At 40.8% G+C, this 19,298-nt stretch overlaps 2 protein-coding genes across 9 annotated transcripts in view; one reads left to right on the top strand and one right to left on the bottom strand.

The window, feature by feature from the left end:
- Positions 1 to 531: 531 nt before the first annotated feature.
- On the bottom strand, positions 532 to 15,388 carry mcm4 (minichromosome maintenance complex component 4). The gene is made up of 17 exons (XM_078217067.1): positions 15,275 to 15,388; positions 11,409 to 11,478; positions 10,603 to 10,770; positions 10,010 to 10,170; positions 9,772 to 9,873; positions 7,521 to 7,616; positions 7,304 to 7,399; positions 7,056 to 7,194; positions 6,638 to 6,858; positions 5,405 to 5,525; positions 5,046 to 5,305; positions 4,003 to 4,368; positions 3,542 to 3,669; positions 3,236 to 3,443; positions 2,897 to 3,125; positions 1,672 to 1,805; positions 532 to 1,051 (listed from the first exon to the last, which is right to left on the bottom strand). The coding sequence occupies exons 2-17, from the start codon at positions 11,476 to 11,478 to the stop codon at positions 959 to 961; spliced, it is 2,592 nt and encodes an 863-aa protein (XP_078073193.1). The 5' UTR covers positions 15,275 to 15,388; the 3' UTR covers positions 532 to 958.
- A 373-nt stretch (positions 15,389 to 15,761) lies between these two features.
- The window catches only part of prkdc (protein kinase, DNA-activated, catalytic subunit), a 219,777-nt gene continuing 216,240 nt past the window's right edge, over positions 15,762 to 19,298 (top strand). For 3 of the 8 annotated variants that reach the window (XM_078216126.1, XM_078216125.1, XM_078216127.1), the window contains exon 1: positions 15,762 to 16,021. In XM_078216126.1, coding sequence (XP_078072252.1) covers positions 15,850 to 16,021 — 172 coding nt within the window. In that variant the 5' untranslated portion in view covers positions 15,762 to 15,849. The remainder of the gene's footprint in view (positions 16,022 to 19,298) is intronic. The other 5 variants (XM_078216124.1, XM_078216123.1, XM_078216122.1 and 2 more) reach the window with 3 other exon arrangements.

Here is a 19,298-nt window from a genome sequence, read left to right as displayed (position 1 = left end):
TAATGTAGAAGGGTGTATCTGCTGGCTCCAATCTATTTTACTCATGCTACTTACCACTTTTGTCATAACAGACTTTGCAGAATTTGTCAGCAGCCAAACACCAAGTTTGATACTGTGTGTTTTCTCTCTCAGCTTTATCAAGGAGCAAGAATATCAAATTTATGCAGGGGCGGTACAGTGGTTAGCACTGCTGCCTCAGCGCCAGGGATCCGGGTTCGATTCCTGGCTTGGGTCACTGTCTGTGTGGAGTTTGCTTGTTCTCCCAGTGTCTGCGTGGGTTTCCTCCGGGTGCTCCAGTTTCATCCCACAGTTCAAAGACGTGCTGGTTAGGTGCATTGGCCATGCTAAATTTTCCCTCAGTGTACCCGAACAGGCGCCGGAGTGCGGCGACTAGGGGATTTTCACAGCAACTTCATTGCAGTGTTAATGTCAACCTACTTGTGACTAATAAATAAACTTTAACTGTAAAGGTTTAGGATTTTGAATGTTCATTCTTATTCATAAGGTTCAAATTTAAAATTTAGCATAGATATAAAGCCAAATTTCTTTATTTTAATCTTCCATTCTGGAAAGTGGGCAGTTTTCATCTCCATGTCAACAAACTTGACAGAAAAAAATAACAATGCAAAGTTTTATTGATAGTACAAATCATTAACATCTTAGTCCAAATAATTTCATTTCCTAGTCTCTAAAATGGCACAATACACTAAAGTGTAAAATTCTAACCTGATATTTACATCTCTGGCAGTGACGTTAGCTGATTGCCTTAGTTTTGAATATGCTATTACGAGACATTATCTTAAGCTTGGCAACACAGAAGAGAAAAATAGCTATTAAATTGGGTACGGGATAATTAAGCAAAATCATGTAAAATACATCTGCCATTTAGCAAAATAGTTTCAGTAACCAAGATTAGAAGTAAGCATAACTGATATACAAGTTCTTCAAACTGGTGCTTTTAAAGCAGTCGAACAGTTTTCCCAGTTACAGTTAAGAAGTCTTCATCTGCCAGGGCTCGGAGTGCCTCTTCAAACATGTCCTTGGTGATTGCCTGAGAAAATTAAAAAAAGAATTCTAATCAGGTCCAAGTTGCAAGCACACATGGATAAAAATAGAACGGTTGGTCGAAGTGCAATTGGTCTTGTTGGTATTTTGTAGTCAAACTCCATTTTCAGTAAGAGTAGCAAGAGTCCTTTCCTTCTGCATCATTGGTTATATTTGTCCTGTGACCATGACATTAGCAATGTCTACCTGCACCACACACAATCCCCAGCAAAGCTCCAGTTCACATGGACTTCGCAACATCATAATGACAGTAAATACAAAAAAATAACTGTTGGGTCATGCAGTAAGCCCAGAGGTACGTTCAATAAGCTAGTCATTTTTGCTCTGATTTTAAGAGGTACCAGACCTTGGTCAATTGATTTTTTTATTTAGTAGAGGACCCTAGCTTTCCACAAACGTCACAGTCACTAATAGGAATCCATCTTCTCAGCAATAATGGGTGCAAACATGTATCCCAGTTCCAATAAAGGGCCAAATAACAGCATAGGGCACAATGAGAAGGAAAATTTAAGGGAACAGAAACAAACAAACATGATCTTTAAGAGCTCTATTTCAGACAAATATTTAAAATATCAATCGTTCTGTTCCAGATAAAAACTAACTTACAACATCAGACTGCGATCTCATATCTTCAAAAAGTTTTTGGTATTTCATAGCTGGAGTTTTGCCTTTAGACTGAATGAATTTCTTCAAGGCTTCTGCTAATTCCTCCTTGCGTTTGCGAGCAGTGGCACTCATTCCTGAAACAAATCAAAGCAAATATGTTCAAATTCATTGTTAGATTATATAGTAATCCTTCAAGCTGAATGTGTAGTTCCATCTAGTTTGTGTGCTGTTGTGTGAACATTTATGTTGGGTAATGGAATTTTTCTACAGTTCAATGTCAGAGTTTAACAACGTAAGACTTTCCAATGCCGGCATCTCCACATCAGAGTTAAACAAGCCCAGGTCCAATGCAGCACAATTAATTGTACAGAGATTCTTTTTTTAGTAACAATAGTACACTGAAGTTTTAATCTCAAAAAGCTCTTACTGATCAATGCGATACCAAATATACCATTTTACACACCCAATATCCTCATGGCTTCTTCAAATGGGACTGTCAATTTATTGATTCATTTTTAACAGTTTAGTACCGTGTACATAACCAGTGAGAATTGAGGAGACTCTCCTAATCTATGCTGATACTCCAGTTCACTCCCGAGGGTGTGTTGTTCTGTCAGAGGTGCCATCTGTCAGATAATATGTTAAACCACAGCTCCACCTGCCTTTGAGATAGGTGTGAAAGATCCATGGCAATTTTGAAGAACAACAGGAGAATCCTGCCAGGTGAATATTTATCTCAACTAACACCACTAAAACAGGTCACCTGGTCGTTGCCACATTGTTCGCTGTTTGTGGACTCTTCGTGTGCGCAAATTTGGCTATTGCATTTCCTACATTGCAACAAAATATTTGAGAAGTATTTGGTTGGCTGTAAAGTGCACTGGGGCATCCAGAGATCCTGAAATGTACTAAATAAATGCAAGTATTTTTAGCCAAACCTTATCACTTGATAATTAGCAGTGAGAAACCAGTCTGCGTGAGATTAAAATTAGGTCTCAAAAGATGAATGGAGAGCACTATCCTATCCAATTACACATCATGTCCCTCTAGTTTTGCAAACTTAGGACTAATACATATATATTTAAAGTAAATTGTGGAATCCAGACAGGAACACATTTATATGATTAAAATCTCCAATTTCTTTAAGACATGGGACAATTATTCTAACTTTGCAAAATTACCTTTTCTTAAAAATGTCACCCAAAATGAAAACAAATCTCTTTACCTGTAGTAAGGATAGATATATCCACAATCCCAGTCCTTGGGTCTGTGGCGGACTGTTTCAGAGCTTCACGGTGAAGGCGTTTAGCCTCTTCTACATCTATATTTTCTACTTTTTCTGAAAAACGCACTTTTGCATAAGCTTCTGCCAAACGTATCAGTGACTCCAGCTGTCGGGGGTATGCTGACACCATACCTCTCCCACCACCAACTTTCCTCATGTTTACATAAGCCTTTAAGATGAAGGAAAACAAAAGCACCAATAGTATGTTAGAGGTGGCATATTTCATACAAACACCTAACATCAACACTTTAAAATACCCCACAAGTACAGAGTTCTCACCTCAATCAATGATTGACTGGCTTCTTCACTAAGTCTAGGGTGAATGTAAGTCCGACCATAGGCAATATAATCTCTCAACACTGCCATGTCCAAGTATTCTTCTTCCATTTGCTCTTCACTTTGATAATAAAGTGAAACCAAGTGGTGAGCAAGACGTCGATCATAAGCTTCATCTTGTGGATCCAACATAAGGAAGATCAAGTCAAACCTAGAAATACAACCAACATACTTACAGCTGTGTGCCTAACATGTGGAAACACTTGCCATTTAGATCTTGATTGCAAAACAGAAAAGTGTTTATCCTACCTGGACAGTAGTGTATGTGGAAGCTGGATGTTTTCTATGGTTGTTTTTTTGGGATTCCACTGCGATTCCACTGGGTTTGCAGCTGCCAGAATAGATGTCCGGGCATTCAGCTGACAGATAATTCCAGCCTAAAACATACAGAATTATAAAAACTTTATTAAAAAGAAATAAAAAATGCATTTCAGATTCCCCTCAAAAATAACTTGGTGCAAAATCAATCAAGAAAGGAACTGCGTTGAATATTTTGCAAATTTGTCTGCAGAGGCTGTCAAGTTACCCAAAAAGGAAGGAAAACAAATCACTAACATTTTAACGTACAAAGCAACAGAAGCAAGTTCCAAGCAATGCATAAAAATATAGAGCTCTTGTCAACTCATGGAACTCAGTTTTCACATGCTGTTTACATATTTGCTCCCAAATCTAAATGCTCATTTTAAACAGTACCATAAAAATATTCTTACCTTAGCAATGGAAAGAGTTTGCTGCTCCATAACTTCATGTAACACGGATCTTGTACTATCATTCATTTTGTCAAACTCATCAATGCAACAGATGCCATTATCACTCAGGACAAGGGCACCAGTCTGCAAGACCAGTTGCCTCGTCTCAGGATCCTTTGTCACGTAAGCTGTAAGACCTACAGCGCTGGAGCCTTTACCAGAAGTGTACTGACCTCTGGGCACCAGGTTGTATACGTACTGCAGCAACTGAGATTTACTGGTACCCGGATCACCACAGAGAAGGATGTTGACCTCTGCACGGAAATTGCCACGGCCAGTGTGACTGAAATCTTTGCGTGTGCCACCAAACAACTGCAGCAAAATACCCTGATCCAAAATACAAAGGACAACTGTCACAAAATTTAGTTTTGATATAAAACTACCAGTATTTGCATACTGCTACTAGCAAGGATAATTTAACTGACCTTACATGTTAGTATCATGTTTCAAGAGCAAAGGGTAGATATAAAGTACAATCAGGTTGAGGAACAATTCGGGAACCTGTTGGTATATTGGTGAATTATGCATCCCATGACAATTTCTCAATCTCAGTCTAACTGGGAGAAATGGAGTGGATATTTTGAATAATTCATAGAAAAAAAGGTGGGATTACCCTTTGTATAAAAATAGGCTAACCCAGGGTTGCCGTTTGCCAAAATTGTAACACGGCTCTAGGAATTGAAAACATGCTAAAGGCAGCTTGTCCACCTACCTCTCAGGTTAAGAGTGTTGTGTACTGCACATGGAGTGAGTAAGTGGGGGAAAAGGAGAGAAAATTGAAATGTAACATGGTAATATTTCTAAGCTTATTAAATAAATAACCAGACTCAGACCACAGAAACTGACTGTTTTATTGAAGTGACCACACGCATGTTAAACATGCACTTTCGGAATGGAAACTTGAGAAGCGCATGGCAACGGTTCTGGTGATTCACACACGATGTTTAATAAATAAAGTTAAATGTGTCTTAACATAGGAAACCATAAAGAAGGCAATCTTATACCTTTTTAATATCTTCATGCTCATAAATGCTAGGCGCCAAAGCTGCAGAAAGTCGTTCATAGATATCAGGCTTCTTAGAAAGCTCTTTCAGCATTTCAATACGCTGCTCTGTGAACAATTTCTGTTCCTTTTCATCTCCAAGTCCGTGAAGTCGTTTCTCATCAGTTTTGCGAAAGTGAATGACATCAATGTGAGTCTTGTACACTGATTTCACATTACTAACTCTGGGATGCACACGGATAGGAACAGCTCTGTAGATGCCTAGACAAAACAAAAATTCACATAGAAACAATCCTCCACCGCCTCTAACCATCAGGCGTGAACCGCCACAAACTGTGTTTGAGAATCAAAGTAGTTTACCTGAGACGTTCACGCGATCGCCAGGCTGCACTTTGTCCACCAGGTCATTGTGAGCGAACAGTATAACTGTATGTGGTGTTTGTCCTGCAGGCATATCTTCAGGGGACTCCTGCAACTTAACCTGCAAGATTAAAAAACGTTAAACTAGTCATTATTAGATAAGCAAATGCAACTGCACAGTACAGTATGGCTACAGTTCTGAAGTAGTTACACCTGGTGCATTTTAAGTACACAAGAGCATCACATTTTTCCAAAAGATAAAATTCTTATCTCAAGCTCATTGGATTCTAGTTTCAATCAGTTTTTGTTCTGTCACCATGACTCCCTAGATCAATCTCATTTTTAAGATTTATTTTGATTCTCCATTATAAGCTCCTACACTTTATACACAATGTTTATTTGAAGTTTATTTATTAGCCACAAGTAGGCTTACATTAACACTGCAATTAAGTTACAGTAAAAATCCCCTAGTCGCCACATTCCGGCGCCTGTTCGGGTACACTAAGGAAGAATTTAGCATGGCCAATGCACCTAACCATTTGCAACCTGCTCCCAGACTAACCCCAACCTTGTGCTATTTGTTACGTATGATGATCAAACCTAAGTGACTCGTTTCAGGAAAAGTAACAGCGGAGTGGTGTCGTCATTGGACTAGTAATGCAGAGACCCAGGATACCAGGTTCGGATCCCACCTTAGCGGATGATGAAAACGAATTCAATAAAAACCTGGAATTAAAAGTCTAATAATGACCATGAAGCCATTGTTTGATGCAAAAACCCAGCTGGTTCATTAATGGCCATAAGGTAAGGAAACTTGTCATTGTTACCTGGTCTGACTAACATGTAGTTGACTCTGAAATGGCCAAGAAAATTATTCAGTTCGAGGACGATTAGAGATGGGTAATAAATGTTGACTCAGCCAGTGTCGCCCACACCCATGAATGAATAAAAGGTTCTGTGGAAAACCTTGCAGCCTATTGTTCAGCACTTCCCTGATGACAGGCAAGCATGGGCACTTGTCAGATGAGCATCATGAACAGTCTTCCTCATTTCATGGTGAAGCACAGGTGAAAACACCAGTTCAATTAATTCCATTGACCCATGTCAAGCATTCAACAGTTGTTGAAGCATTGCTTAGTGGTTGGGGGTGGGGAATTGTTTTGTTGCAATCCAGTTATTTAGCATTAACTCTACAAGTGTATTAAAAGGTGTTTGTATTTCTGAACAACGTACCATCTGTTTGTCTGAAAATACTGAACGATTGTGGATTAGGGCCATGCTGTGTGTGGTGTTACAATTCTTGCACACAGATGGCTCAGCAATCCGGCCACGATCAATCTCCACTCTTGTGCAGTAAGCACACACTTGACAGCTGAAAAATGCCTCTTGCATTTCAGGTATCAGTTGAGAAGATCTGATCACCATGCCGCTGATTGTGATCAGCTGATCAATATCTATAAGGAAAATTACAAAACAGTAATGATATGCATTATATCACAGTGGGAAAAAATTCTGAATCAGCAAACATGGCTCGACTGCAGATGGCTTAAAATAGAAATCATAAATTGTTTAAGTTAGCACCAACGCTTAAGATATAAAACAGATTTAACAGCTAAAATCAGTTTGCTTTATTCTAGCAGTAATATCCTACCCTCTGGATTCAAACTTCTCATATTTTTGGTTCTCAAAGCATTGTATGGTCGAACTTGGATCTGGTGCTCCAGCAGAGAGTCAGGGAAACGCTCAAAAAAAAGTTCATTGACAGCCATGTCAAAAGTGGGAATTACTTCCTGTACATTGAAAAGGATTTGTTTAGCTTCAAATCACTGAATAACATTTTTTAATTTCAACTTTCTTTCAAAATTTCCGATAGTGAAGCAATTACTTATAACATATTACCTGTGGGTAACAAATCAGCTGTCTGTATAGTTCAGGGTCAAAAGTTCTTAAATGAGAAGAGTTCACGTTTAGAAATGGCTCTCCCACCAAATTCATCTACAACAGAAGCACAGAGTCAAATTTCCTTCAATGTTTAATTAATATTAAAAAATATTTACACAGGAAGAACAAAGAAATAATTAGTGAAAGTACACGTGAGGGTCAAGATGTACATTACCTCTTCAAGTCGTTGCATGTAAAGTGGTTCATTGATGTCAAGGCCTGTAATTTCCTCTTCTTTCGCAGAAGGATCAATAAAGCGCTGAAGAAATCTCTGAAAGAAAAAGGTACGAAGATTACTTTCCCTCTACAATCTTATGGAAACACATATTTCAAGACCGGTTTAATACTGCAACTTAACAAGTCCGAATCAGCAATCATCACCCAATAGTCTACTATCAACAAGTGATGTCAGGTTTCGTTGCCAGTGCTGCCGAGCAGCACTTACACTGCAATACCGGCTCACCAAGGCTCAGTTTGAATTCTACCTTGGCCACTCTGTTCCTGATCTCATAACAGCTTTGTTTCAAATGTGGACAAAAGAACTGAACTCAAGAGGGGAGACGAGAGACTGCCTTGACATCAAGTGTCTTTGACCAAGTGTCACATCAAGGAGCTCTAGCAAAACTGAAGTCAATGGGAATCAAGCAGGGAAACTCTGTACTGGTTGGGAGTCATATTGAACATAAAGGAAGATGGTTGTGTGTGTTAGAGGCTAATCAATTCAGTCAAAGGAACATTACTGCAGGAGGTTCTCAGGGTAGTGCCTTTGCCCAACCATCTTCAGCTGTTTTATCAATGATCATCTCTCCATCCTAAAGGTCGGAAGTAGGGATGTTCATTGTTGATTGCACAATGCTCAGTAACGCCCAGGATTCCTCAGTTATTCAAGCCATCCATGTCCACATGCAGCAAGACTTGGACATCATGCAGGCCTGAGCTGATATGTGGCAAGTAACGTTCACATCACATAAGTATCAAGCAATGAACATATCCAACAAGAAACAATCTAACCATCTCTTCATGGCAACTATCAGCATTATCTTTGCTGAATCCACCACCACCAGCACGCTGGGGGTTACCATTGAAAAGAAACTGAACTAGATTAACCACATAAATCCTGTGGTTAAGGGCAGGTAAGAGGCTGGAAATTCTGCAATGAATACCTCATCTCCTGACTCCCCAAACTCTGTCCATCATGCACAAGACACAAGTCAGATGTGGAATGGAATACTCTCCATTTCCCTGATGAGTGCAGCTCCAACAACACTAGAACCACAGAATCCCTCAGTGCAGAAAGAGGCCATTTGGCCCATCGAGTGAGCATCAATTATCCAAAAGAGCATCCCGCACAGGTCCTCCCCTCTGCCTGTAACCTGCATATTTACCATGGTTAATCCAGCTAGCCCAACACCATTCAGGATAAAGCAGCCTGTTTCTTTAGGATCCCAAAAAATTAAATTCACTCCTCCCATCAATACACAATGACAACTGAGTGTACCATCTACAAGATGCACTGCAGCAATTTTCCAAGCTTCCTTCAAAATCAGCTTCCAAACCTGCGACCTCTACCACCCAGAAGGACAAAGGCAGAGGAAGCAAGAGCACACCACCCCTTGCTAGCTACCCTCCAATATCATTCTGACTTGGGATATCACCATGGAACTTCCTTCCTAACACTGTAGATGGACTTTCACATCAGATGAAAGAATAACACCAAAGTTCAGGCCTACTTTACAATTGTTAAAAATCCCAAGCTTCTGCATTACAATACAACCAAAAATACAGATTTACATGGTCAAATCCTTTATTTTGTTACAGAAGGTCAGCTGTGCTGGATATATTGTTGATACTTATCGTGGGTGAGGGAAATAACTAGAATGCTGAGTGTGAACCACAAACTCCAAGGGACATTTTCACTTGTGTGTGCATGATGGTTTGCCTGACAGCTGTTGATGCACCTCGGCGATGTCGTTTGGCAGCACGGGTGGTACAGTGGTTAGCACTGCTACCTCACAGCACCAGGGATCCAGGTTCGATTCCTGGCTTGGGTCATTCTTTGTGTGGAGTCTGCATGTTCTCCCCGTGTCGGCATGGGTTTCCTCCGGGTGCTCCAGTTTCCTCCCACAGTCTGAAAGACGTGCTGGTGAGGTGCATTGGCCATGCTAAATTCTCCCTCAGGTGTACCCGAACAGGTGCCGGAGTGTGGCGACCAGGGGGTTTTCACAGTAACTTCATTGCAGTGTTAATGTAAGCCTACTTGCGACACTAATAAATAAACTTTAACTTTAAGTCAGATAACTAAGAATTGTCTCCTAATATATTCAAGAGAAGAACAGGTACTTAAAGATCAAATGCAAACAGTGTTAACTTGCAAAATTTAATTCAAATACATCTGCAAAGTAAATCAATAGCTATCTGAAACCCACCTGAAACTTTTCTTTGCATGCAGCCACATTGACATCTGTTCCCCAGATTACCAGCTTCTGACCAAGTGATTGCTCACTGGTCACAACTTCATCTGCTGAAGGCTATTAAAAAAAAGAGATCAGACTTTTAAAAGAAAAGCAACTGATAACAGTAAATTTACTTCTGCAAAATAATATAGAAAGATAAATGAATTCACTTAAACCTGGCTAACCTGAAAAACTTCTATTCAGTACCTACCTGGTCTGCATGCAAGTCAACCTGGCGGGCCTTGCGTGCCGACCCAAGATCAGGACGCTGGCGTATAGGTGTACCCCGCACCCCACTGCGAGGTGTACCTTCCACTCTAGAGCTGGGAGTGCCATAAGTCAAAGGAGAGCTGATGTCAAATTCACTGGCAGCTAGAAGATATTAAAGTATTTTGACAGTTATTTCAACAAAATAGTCTAAAGTTACACATATACACACATATATGTACATATCTGAACTTCAAACAACCCGGCATGGGCTAACTTAAAGCATGCTACATCTGGCCAGTTGTTAGCATCTGGCTCTAAAGTTGAAAGGAATTTGAAATGATAATGATGAAACACCAAAAGACTGGAATTAATGCAATATGATTAGTGCTCTGTCTCAATATGGCATTTAACAAAAGAGATTTAACATTGGAATGCTCTGGTGTTTTAAAAAAAAGCTGGTTGTTTCTCCTAGTTCATTCCATATAGTTCTCTATTCTGTACAGGTGCAAAAGGAGGGCAAAATATCTGTTGTCGCTGTTGCGCTGCTGAAAAATCCAAATTGCTGCATATTTCACTAAGTGACAAACAGCAAACCTGAATGGCGTGATCGTGCTGGGCTGGATAAGAAGGATGACTCCTGCACACGTGGGCTCTGAGCATCTGCTGCTGGAGAAGTTGGCATTGGCTGCAGCTCCCCAGTGGATGTTGACTCATCCAAACGCTGCCTTTGTGAAGGTGGAGACTGTACTCCATCACTTCGTGCTGTGAAGAAGTTGATTTATCGTTAGCAACATTTCAACGACATTTTCTAGTTTTCACAGTTGTGTTTCTTGTTGAAAATGCAAACAACATAATTCTGGCTCCATTTTAACATCAAGTACAAAAATTAAGTGATCTGTTCAGAACTCAAACCACCAGTAACGTAGCTTGACAGTTGCTTGGACAGAAGCCCACAGCAATATGTAAATGTTTTATACACTAATGTAAATACACGATACACAGTTTATCAAACTGAATTTCTCAAAATAATACAGCAGCCAGTTGTTAGAAACATTTTCTCTCTAGTCAGCTGTTAATTTGATGCAGGATTTAGTACATCATCACTAAACTAAATATTTGTATGAAAGGAAACGATGTGTGTAACATTTTGAGAAGAAAGAGCACAACAGTCTTAGGAACATGGTGAACTAGCTGGATAATTAGTCACTTTCAATTCTTTAGTGCTAGTTAAAATTATATCTTAATTATCACGTCATTTAAACTAAAGCATTCAAACTATTTTTGTTCAAAAGCAATGACCAAAAATGCAAATATCAATAGAAATAGAATGGCTTTAAAGCAAATTTCAAGAGTTTCAATAGTTCCTGATGTACGTGAATGCAGTGAACAGTAAGACTTACGTGTGGGAGGATTACTGCCTCTTCCACGCTTGCTTCCTTTACGACTAGGCGTAGATCTTGGTGAAGACATCTTTAGCATTATGATCGAACAAAAAAAAACATTTGGCATTCAAACATGTTTGACATATGTGAATGTGAAGAGTCAAAATGCTAGTATTACTTGATTAACCATTCAAAGAAAAATATTTTCTCTTAACAAAAAACATGACATTTATAGCAATAATATATACAAAACAAAATATGCAACATGACATTTATGTTATTCACAGGTGGCACACCAATTCTCAAATTATTTATTTCAAGAGCACTGTCAAAAATGCATATTTTCTGTTCCAACAACACACCCATTATTCTGTCTCCCAAGACCTAGCTTTTCGCAAACCAGTTAATTTATTAAATGAGAATGATGATTTGCAGTATCAAGAAGCAAGGTAGCTGGCCTCTCAGTGGAGCTCACAGATAATCTGAAAGTTGTGAATGTGGTGTTAAAAAGCTAATCTGGTCTTTCTTTGCTGGTGGTTGAAAAACAAGAGGGATAGTGAAGCACTGGACAGAAACCCCACAAAACTGATTTCCACTGCTAGAATTCTGAAGAGCTGGTAAATAAGGGACATTCATGGTGGAAGGATGGCATGTCAACTGGAGCATTCATGAAAAATAGTAGGAATAGGATAAGGAACGTTAAAATAACTAACCTTAAAGGTTTGTTCCTGAATGCTCAGAACATTTGAAATAAATTGGATGACTTAGTTGCACAGATAGATGTAAAGGGGTATGATATAGTTGGGGTTATGGAGAGAGGGCTCCAAGGTGACCAAGGAAGGGAACTAAACATTGAGTGTTTATTCAGAGTTTCGGAAGGGCAGACAGAAAGGAAAAGATGGTGGAGTTGCATTGTTGATTAAAGAAGATATTAATACAGTATTGGGAAAGATGTTAGCACAAACGATGTGGAATCTGCATGGGTCGAGTTAAGAAATACCATGGGGCAAAAAACATTTGTGGGGATGGTATACACACCACCTAACTGTAGTGCAAATGTTGGGAATACCATTAGTTTTTATAGGCATGTACAGAGAAAAAAATTGACTAAAAAGAACGTTGCAGCCAGAAACGGGGAAATTCATAACAGGGAACAAAGAAATGGCTGAGGAACTAAATTCATACTTTGCTTCTGTCTTCACAAAGGAAGACATGAATAATGTACTGGTAGTTTTGAGAATTCTATTCATTCATGGGATTTGGGCATCGCTGACTGGCCTGCATTTATTGCCCATCCCCAGTTGCCTGAGGGTTGTGGCTCTGGAGTCACATGTAGGCCAGACCAGGCAGATTTCCTTCCCTAAAGAACATTAATGAACCAGATGGGTTTTTCCAACAATCGACAATGGTTTCATGGTCATCAGTAGATTCCAGATATTTTTTATTGAATTCAAATTCCACCAGCTGCTGTGGTGGGATTCAAAGCTGTGTTCCCAGAACATTAGCTGAGTTTCTGGATTAATATCTAGTGATAATACCACTAGGCCATTGCCTCCCCTTCAGAGGTGAAGGAAATCAGCATTAGTTGAGAAACTGTTTTGGGAAAATTAATGGGCTTAAAGGCAGATAAATCTCTGGGGCCTGATAATCTCCATCCTAGAGTCCTTAAGGAAGTGGTCCTAGAAATAGTAGATCCATTGGTGATCATTTTCCAAACTTCTTTGGATTCTGGAATGGTTCCTACAGATTGGAGGATAACTAATGTAAGCCCGTTATTCAAAAAGGGAGGTAGAGAGAAAACAAGGAACTATAGGTCAGTGAGCCTAACGCCAGTAGTAGGGAAGCTGAGATTGCACTATCAAGGATTTCATAGCACAGCATTTGGAAAGTAGTGGTACAATCAGGCAAAGTCAGCATGGATTTATGAAAGAGAAATCATGCATGACAAATCTACTGGAATTCTTTGAGCATTTAACTAGCAGAGTTGACCAGGGAGAACCGATGGATGTAGTTCATTTAGACTTTCAGAAGGCTTTCGACAAGGTCTCACATAACAGACTACTATGTAAAGTTAAAGTGCATGGGATGGTAGGTAGTGCCTTGTGGTGGCTAGAAAGCTGGTTAGCAGACAGGAAGCAAAGAGTTAGAATAAATGGGTCTTTTTCCGATTGGCAGGCAATGACTAGTGGGGTACCGCAGGGATCTGAGCTGGGGTCCCAACTGTTTACATTATATATTAATAATTTAGACGAGGGAACTAAATGTATTATCTCCAGATTTACAGATAATACAAAGTTGGTTGGGAGGGTGAGCTGAGAAAAGGGTGCAAAGATGCTTCAGTGTGATTTGGATAGGCTGAGTGAGTGGGCATATGCACGGCAGATGCAGTATAATGTGAATAAATGAGAGGTTATCCACTTCGGTAGCAAGGATAGGAAGGCAGACTATTATTTGAATGGGTGTAAATTGAGCGAGGTGGATATTCAGCGAGACCTTGGTGTCCTTGTGCATCAGTCACTGAAAGAAAGTGCACAGATACAGCAGGCAGTAAAGAAGGCAGATGGTTGATGACCTTCAAAGCGAGAGGATTTGAGGATAGGAATAGGGATGCTTTGCTGCAATTGTAAAGGGCATTGATGAGGCCACACCTGGAATAGAGTGTTTTGGTGTCCTTATCTGAAGAAGGATGCCCTTGCTATAGACGGAGTGCAACAAAAGTTTACCAGGCTAATTTCTGGGATGGCAGGGTTGTTTTATGAAGAGAGACTAAATTGGATGGGATTATATCATTGGAGTTTAGAAGAGTGAGAAGGGGTCTTATAGAAACTTGTAAAATTCTAATAGGATTAGACAGCGTAGATTCAGAAAGGATGTCCCTGATGGTGGGGGAGTCCAGAATGAGTGGTCATTGTTTGAGGATAAGGTGCAAACCTTTTAGGAATGAGGTGAGGTTAAATGTCTTCACTCAGAGAGGGGTTAATTTGTAGAATTCACACAAAAGTAGTTGAGGCCAAAAACACAAAAGTAGTTGAGGCCAAAATATTGAGAGATTTCATGAAGGAATCAGATATAGCTCTTGGGGCTAAAGAGATCAAGGGATATTGGGGGGGGGGGGGGGAGGAGGGAGGATCAGGGTATTGAATTTGATGATCAACCATGATCATAATGAACAGCCTATATTTTCTGTGTATTTTTCCGTGCATCTTATACCCACAGAACAAGATAGCTGAGCGTAGAAAAGACTAATCCTCAATACACATTTGAAATAAACCGTAACTGCAGGTTAAGTAAAATAAAAAAGTAGGGTTTTTCTCAGGAGATTTTTAATGCAAAGAATCATAGTGGATATAAGGATAATTTTGGATGGACGAAAGGAATGACACACCTTTGCAGCCATTGTGTAAATGCATTTTCACGATTGGGTGATGGGTGAGTAATAGGAATATAATGCAAATAAACAAGCGCAATAAATGTAACACCAGAATTTTAAAAACACATTTAAATGAAATCTAGGCACTTTGAAACATTATCTTAGGAAGATCGCCTTTTGCTGCATTCGGGACCTACTTCTGCTTTTCCGCCAAATCATGTCTGAAATTCTTTCATAAAGTTTCAGAAGCAAAAATTGATTTTTAAAAAGAAAAAAACCAAATCCATGCGGATTCATAACTAAGCTGCCGGCCGAACGAGAAGCCTGGCTAAATGCTGGCTGAAGCATGTAGCCTGATCTGACCTGCTGCCCAAACTCTTTTGTCACTCACAATTTATTCAGCCGACTAAGGGCAAAGATAACACAGTAAACACAAACTCCACCACACTCTAAACACAATGCGGTTTATTTACTTCTCATTTGTAATAATTTCTAAACGGGCATTAATTCCTACCTTCCGGCAACCTCTTGCACAACACTTTTCCCGCCAAGCCGGTCAGCTGACCTCCAACCGGCGCGCGCTTTTCCAGCCAATCCGCACTAAGCTTCCCGACCGGATGCGAGAATCTAAACAGCCGGAAGAGAAAAAAGGGGGCGGGAGAGGAAAGGGGGCGGGGCGAGGGGGGGGCGAGGGCGGGGGCGAGGGCGGGGGCGAGGACAAGAGGGAGGGGAGAAGAGAAAGGAGAGGGCGGGGGGGAGGGGAGGCGGGAAGAGGGTGGAGCATAGGAGAGGAGGGGGTGGAGCATAGGGGAGAGGAGGGGGTGGAGCATAGGGGAGAGGAGGGGGTGGAGCATAGGGGAGAGGAGGGGGTGGAGCATAGGAGAGGAGGGGGTGGGGCATGGAGGAGAGGCGGTGCCAGGGGGCGGAGACCGGGTGTAAGGTTAGAAATGGAGCCAGTGGCCGGAAGCTGTTTGGAACGGGCTTTTCAATTCTATTGGGTGGATGACATTAATGAGGTGTTTACGGGGGAGGGATTGGATGTTTGAGTTGACTCTTCCCCCGACTTGAGACGGTGCTCGCGCCAGGGCAATGGCTGCCGGAATGCAGCGGCACGGGGCCGGCCTCGAGCCCGAGCGACGGTTACAGCAGCTCCAGCAGCTGTTGTCAGCCCGGGACAGCAGGAGCGCGGCAATGGCTTCACACAGCATCGTGACCAACCTCAGCCATGACTTTCTGCATAGCGGTCAGGAAAGCCGGCTGGGTGGGTATTTGAAATTAAGGCCGCCGCTTCCATTCGGTTGAAGTGCGATGTAAGGTTTGAATTCAGTTTCCTGGGCTGGCCAGGCGGGAAGATGCCCATATCCCCGAAGCGACTTTCTCTGTAGTTACCTGCAGGAGACGAGGAAACACAGTAAGAAGTTTAACAACACCAGGTTAAAGTCCAACAGGTTTATTTGGTAGCAAAAGCCACACAAGCTCTCGGAGCCCCAAGAGGAAATACAGCAGTCCGTGTGTGTCCCGACTCGGGGACACTCACACCTTTAAACATGTATAGTGTTTACAGTGAAACCATTACTCAAAGAACCAAGCTGACAGCACATGAGCAAGGATCCGATTTACATTCTGCTAATTTGCCCAGCAGGTGGTCAGATCGAGAATATTGGGGGAGACAAAATCTTGCGCGCCTGATGTAGCTGAAGGGAAGTTTGTTGCACATCTTGTGAACAAACCTGTATAAAAATTAACTTTGCAGATTACAGATTGGCAGCAGTTTTTGGTTGCACTGTAATCGCTTTCCCTTTTGACTGACGTTTAAAAATATAGCTCTGGTCAGTTTTTAAAGTTGGCAGAAGTTTCCTTTGGAGATATGGGAACAGAAAAGGGAAATCGGCTTTATATCCCATCAGATTGCGGGATTCTTTCCCATCATTATGAAAAGTACAAGTGCTCGTTTTGGACATTTTATTAACATTAAGTTGCATACTGAACGACCTCCATTCAAAGCGTTATCCAAGTCAGCTAGAAGTCAGTTCACTTCAGCATAACGTGAAATTAAAATAACAATTTTTTTTAGCTGAGTATGGTTTTCTTTCTCCTCCTCCCTGATCAAAAAGAATAATCTGTTAACTTCGGCTGTGGCGGTTGTAGAAGACAGTTTATATCTTCAGGGATTTTGAAAGTGAAGTATTGCATAGAATCCAGAACTGATGTCTTAAGAGTCTTGGAAAATTGACATGAGTATAATTGACATGAATATATTTTCTGATACTGATTGAAGAAGGCATTTATTTCATTCAATCGGTTGAATCTGCTGACCCCTTCTCCTTTTAGTGTCTCTTTTACAAATCATTCTTTTTTGTTTGTCCATTCTACTTTGGAGAACAGTTAATCAGTCTTGTGTGAAGACTAGGTCCTAAATTTGTCTTGCACTAGTTCAGTCCATGCACCCCTTGACATGCTTCTATTTAGTATCTTTTAGTCCCTCCTTGATTACTTCAAGGCCAAATAAGTTTTTCCAATTTTTGTTCTTCAGTAATGGAGGTTATTATCATCCTTATTGCTATTCTGTGCCCAACCCGCAAAGCGTCCACATTTCCTTTGTGTCTTGGTGTTCAAAGCTGGTGTAGATCAGAATGCTACAGTTTAAACATGAAGTCTTTCTAATTTCTGGCTGATTCTTTTGAGCACTTGTGGTGTTCTGCAGTGATTGAATGTTTTAAATGTTAAATCTATTAATACCTCCATATTTTTCATCAGACTCAGCCATCATGGCCACAGTCCCAGTGTTTATTATCCAGCGCTACTTTGTTCTGTAATGTTTAACATATTCTGAGATTAATGTACCTCTTCTGTCACCTCTTTTATTAAATTTACACATTTTCATGAATGCAAGCTGATATCAAATAGAAGTAGAAAAGGTTGCACACTAATCCTGGGAATGTTTGGCACTATTCATTCTCTGGTTTTATATTGAAGACCCATTACTGTATGATTAAGTCACAACTTTTAATTCAGCACCTTGTCAAAAGCCTTTGGGTATACCACTTTTTAATACTTTCTATACTTCAACAGTGATGGCCCTTTCCAGATTATGCTGCTTGCCCTTAATCATTGCAATCTAAGATTTTTTTATTCATTCTTGGGATATGGGCATCGTTGGTTAGGCCAGCACATAATGCCCATCCCTAATTTCTGTTGAGAAGGTGATGGTGAGCTGCTGCCTTGAACTATTGCACTCTTGTACATCCATAGTGAGAGAGGGAGAATTAAGGATTTTGACTCTATGACCGTGAAGGAATGGCAACATATTTTCACATCAGAATGGTGAGTGGCCTGGAGGTGTAGTTTCTTTGCATATGCTGCCCTTGACCTCCTAGGTGGTAGCAATCATGGGTTTGGAAAGTGCTGTCTACTGAGCTGAGTTCCTGCAGCGTATCTTGTAGATGGTGCACTCTGCTGCCATTGCATTGGTGGTGGAGGGGGTGAATGTTTGTGGATGGGGTGCCAATCAAGCAGCTGCTTTGGCCCGGATGATGCCAAGTTTTTTGTTGTTGGAGCTGCACTCGTCTAGGCAAGTGGAGTGTATTCCATTACGCTCCTGACTTGTGCCTTGTAAGTGGTGGACAGGCTTTGGGGAGTCAGGATGTATTTACTCACTGCAGTATCCCAAGCCCTGGACCTGCTCTTGAAGCCACAGTATTTATATGGCTAGTTCCAGTTCAGTGTCTGGTCAATGGTAACTCATAGGATGTTGATGGCGGTGATTCAGTGACGGTAATGCCATTGGATGTCCACGGGTGATGGTTAGATTTCTGAGTTGGAGATGGTCATTATCAGGCACTTGTGTGACATGAATGATAGTTATCCCAAGCCTGTCCATATCTTGCTGCACTTGGACACAGACCACTTCAATATCTGAGGAATTGTGAATGGTGCAATCATAGCAAACATCACTTCCGATCTTGTGATAGAAAGAAGGTAATTGATGAAGCAGCTGCAGATGGTTGGGCCTAGGGCAGTACCCTTAGGAACTGCTGCAGTGATGTCCTGGAGCTGAGGTGATTGACTTTCAACCACTACACCCGCCGTCTTTCATCAACAGAAGAATGGATTCAGATTGAACAGTAATTTGAATATTTTTAACATAGTCTAGTGAATAGGTTACACTCTTTAGATTATTTCTAGTAACATGGACAAACGCTCAACAAAAACTCATGCTTATGAAGCACTCACTGAAACCAATACCTTAGAATTAGAAGAATTTTATCATTTTTCCAGCATCACTTCAATGTGTCACTTCCCTATCCATGGCATGTATTCTAATAACTTTAAGGCTCATAGCTTAATGAGTCAGCTTTCCAGCTTCTGCTTAATTTGTTTCCCCTCTTCTCGGCCTTTTGGCTAAGATCAAGTGTAGTATGGTCGGCAGTCCATGGTCGGCCGCACTTGGTTGAGGTCATTAGGTTACACTGAAGTTTCATATGAAGCAATTTTTTAAAGCGGCATCTCGGCCTTTTGGCTAAGATGCAAATGAGCTC

The sequence above is a fragment of the Mustelus asterias genome, chromosome 7 (genome assembly GCF_964213995.1).
Source record: "Mustelus asterias chromosome 7, sMusAst1.hap1.1, whole genome shotgun sequence".
Lineage (NCBI taxonomy): Eukaryota > Metazoa > Chordata > Chondrichthyes > Carcharhiniformes > Triakidae > Mustelus > Mustelus asterias.
The sequence above is the reverse complement of the archived record's forward strand: the minus strand, read 5'-3'. Positions and strand labels throughout refer to the sequence as shown.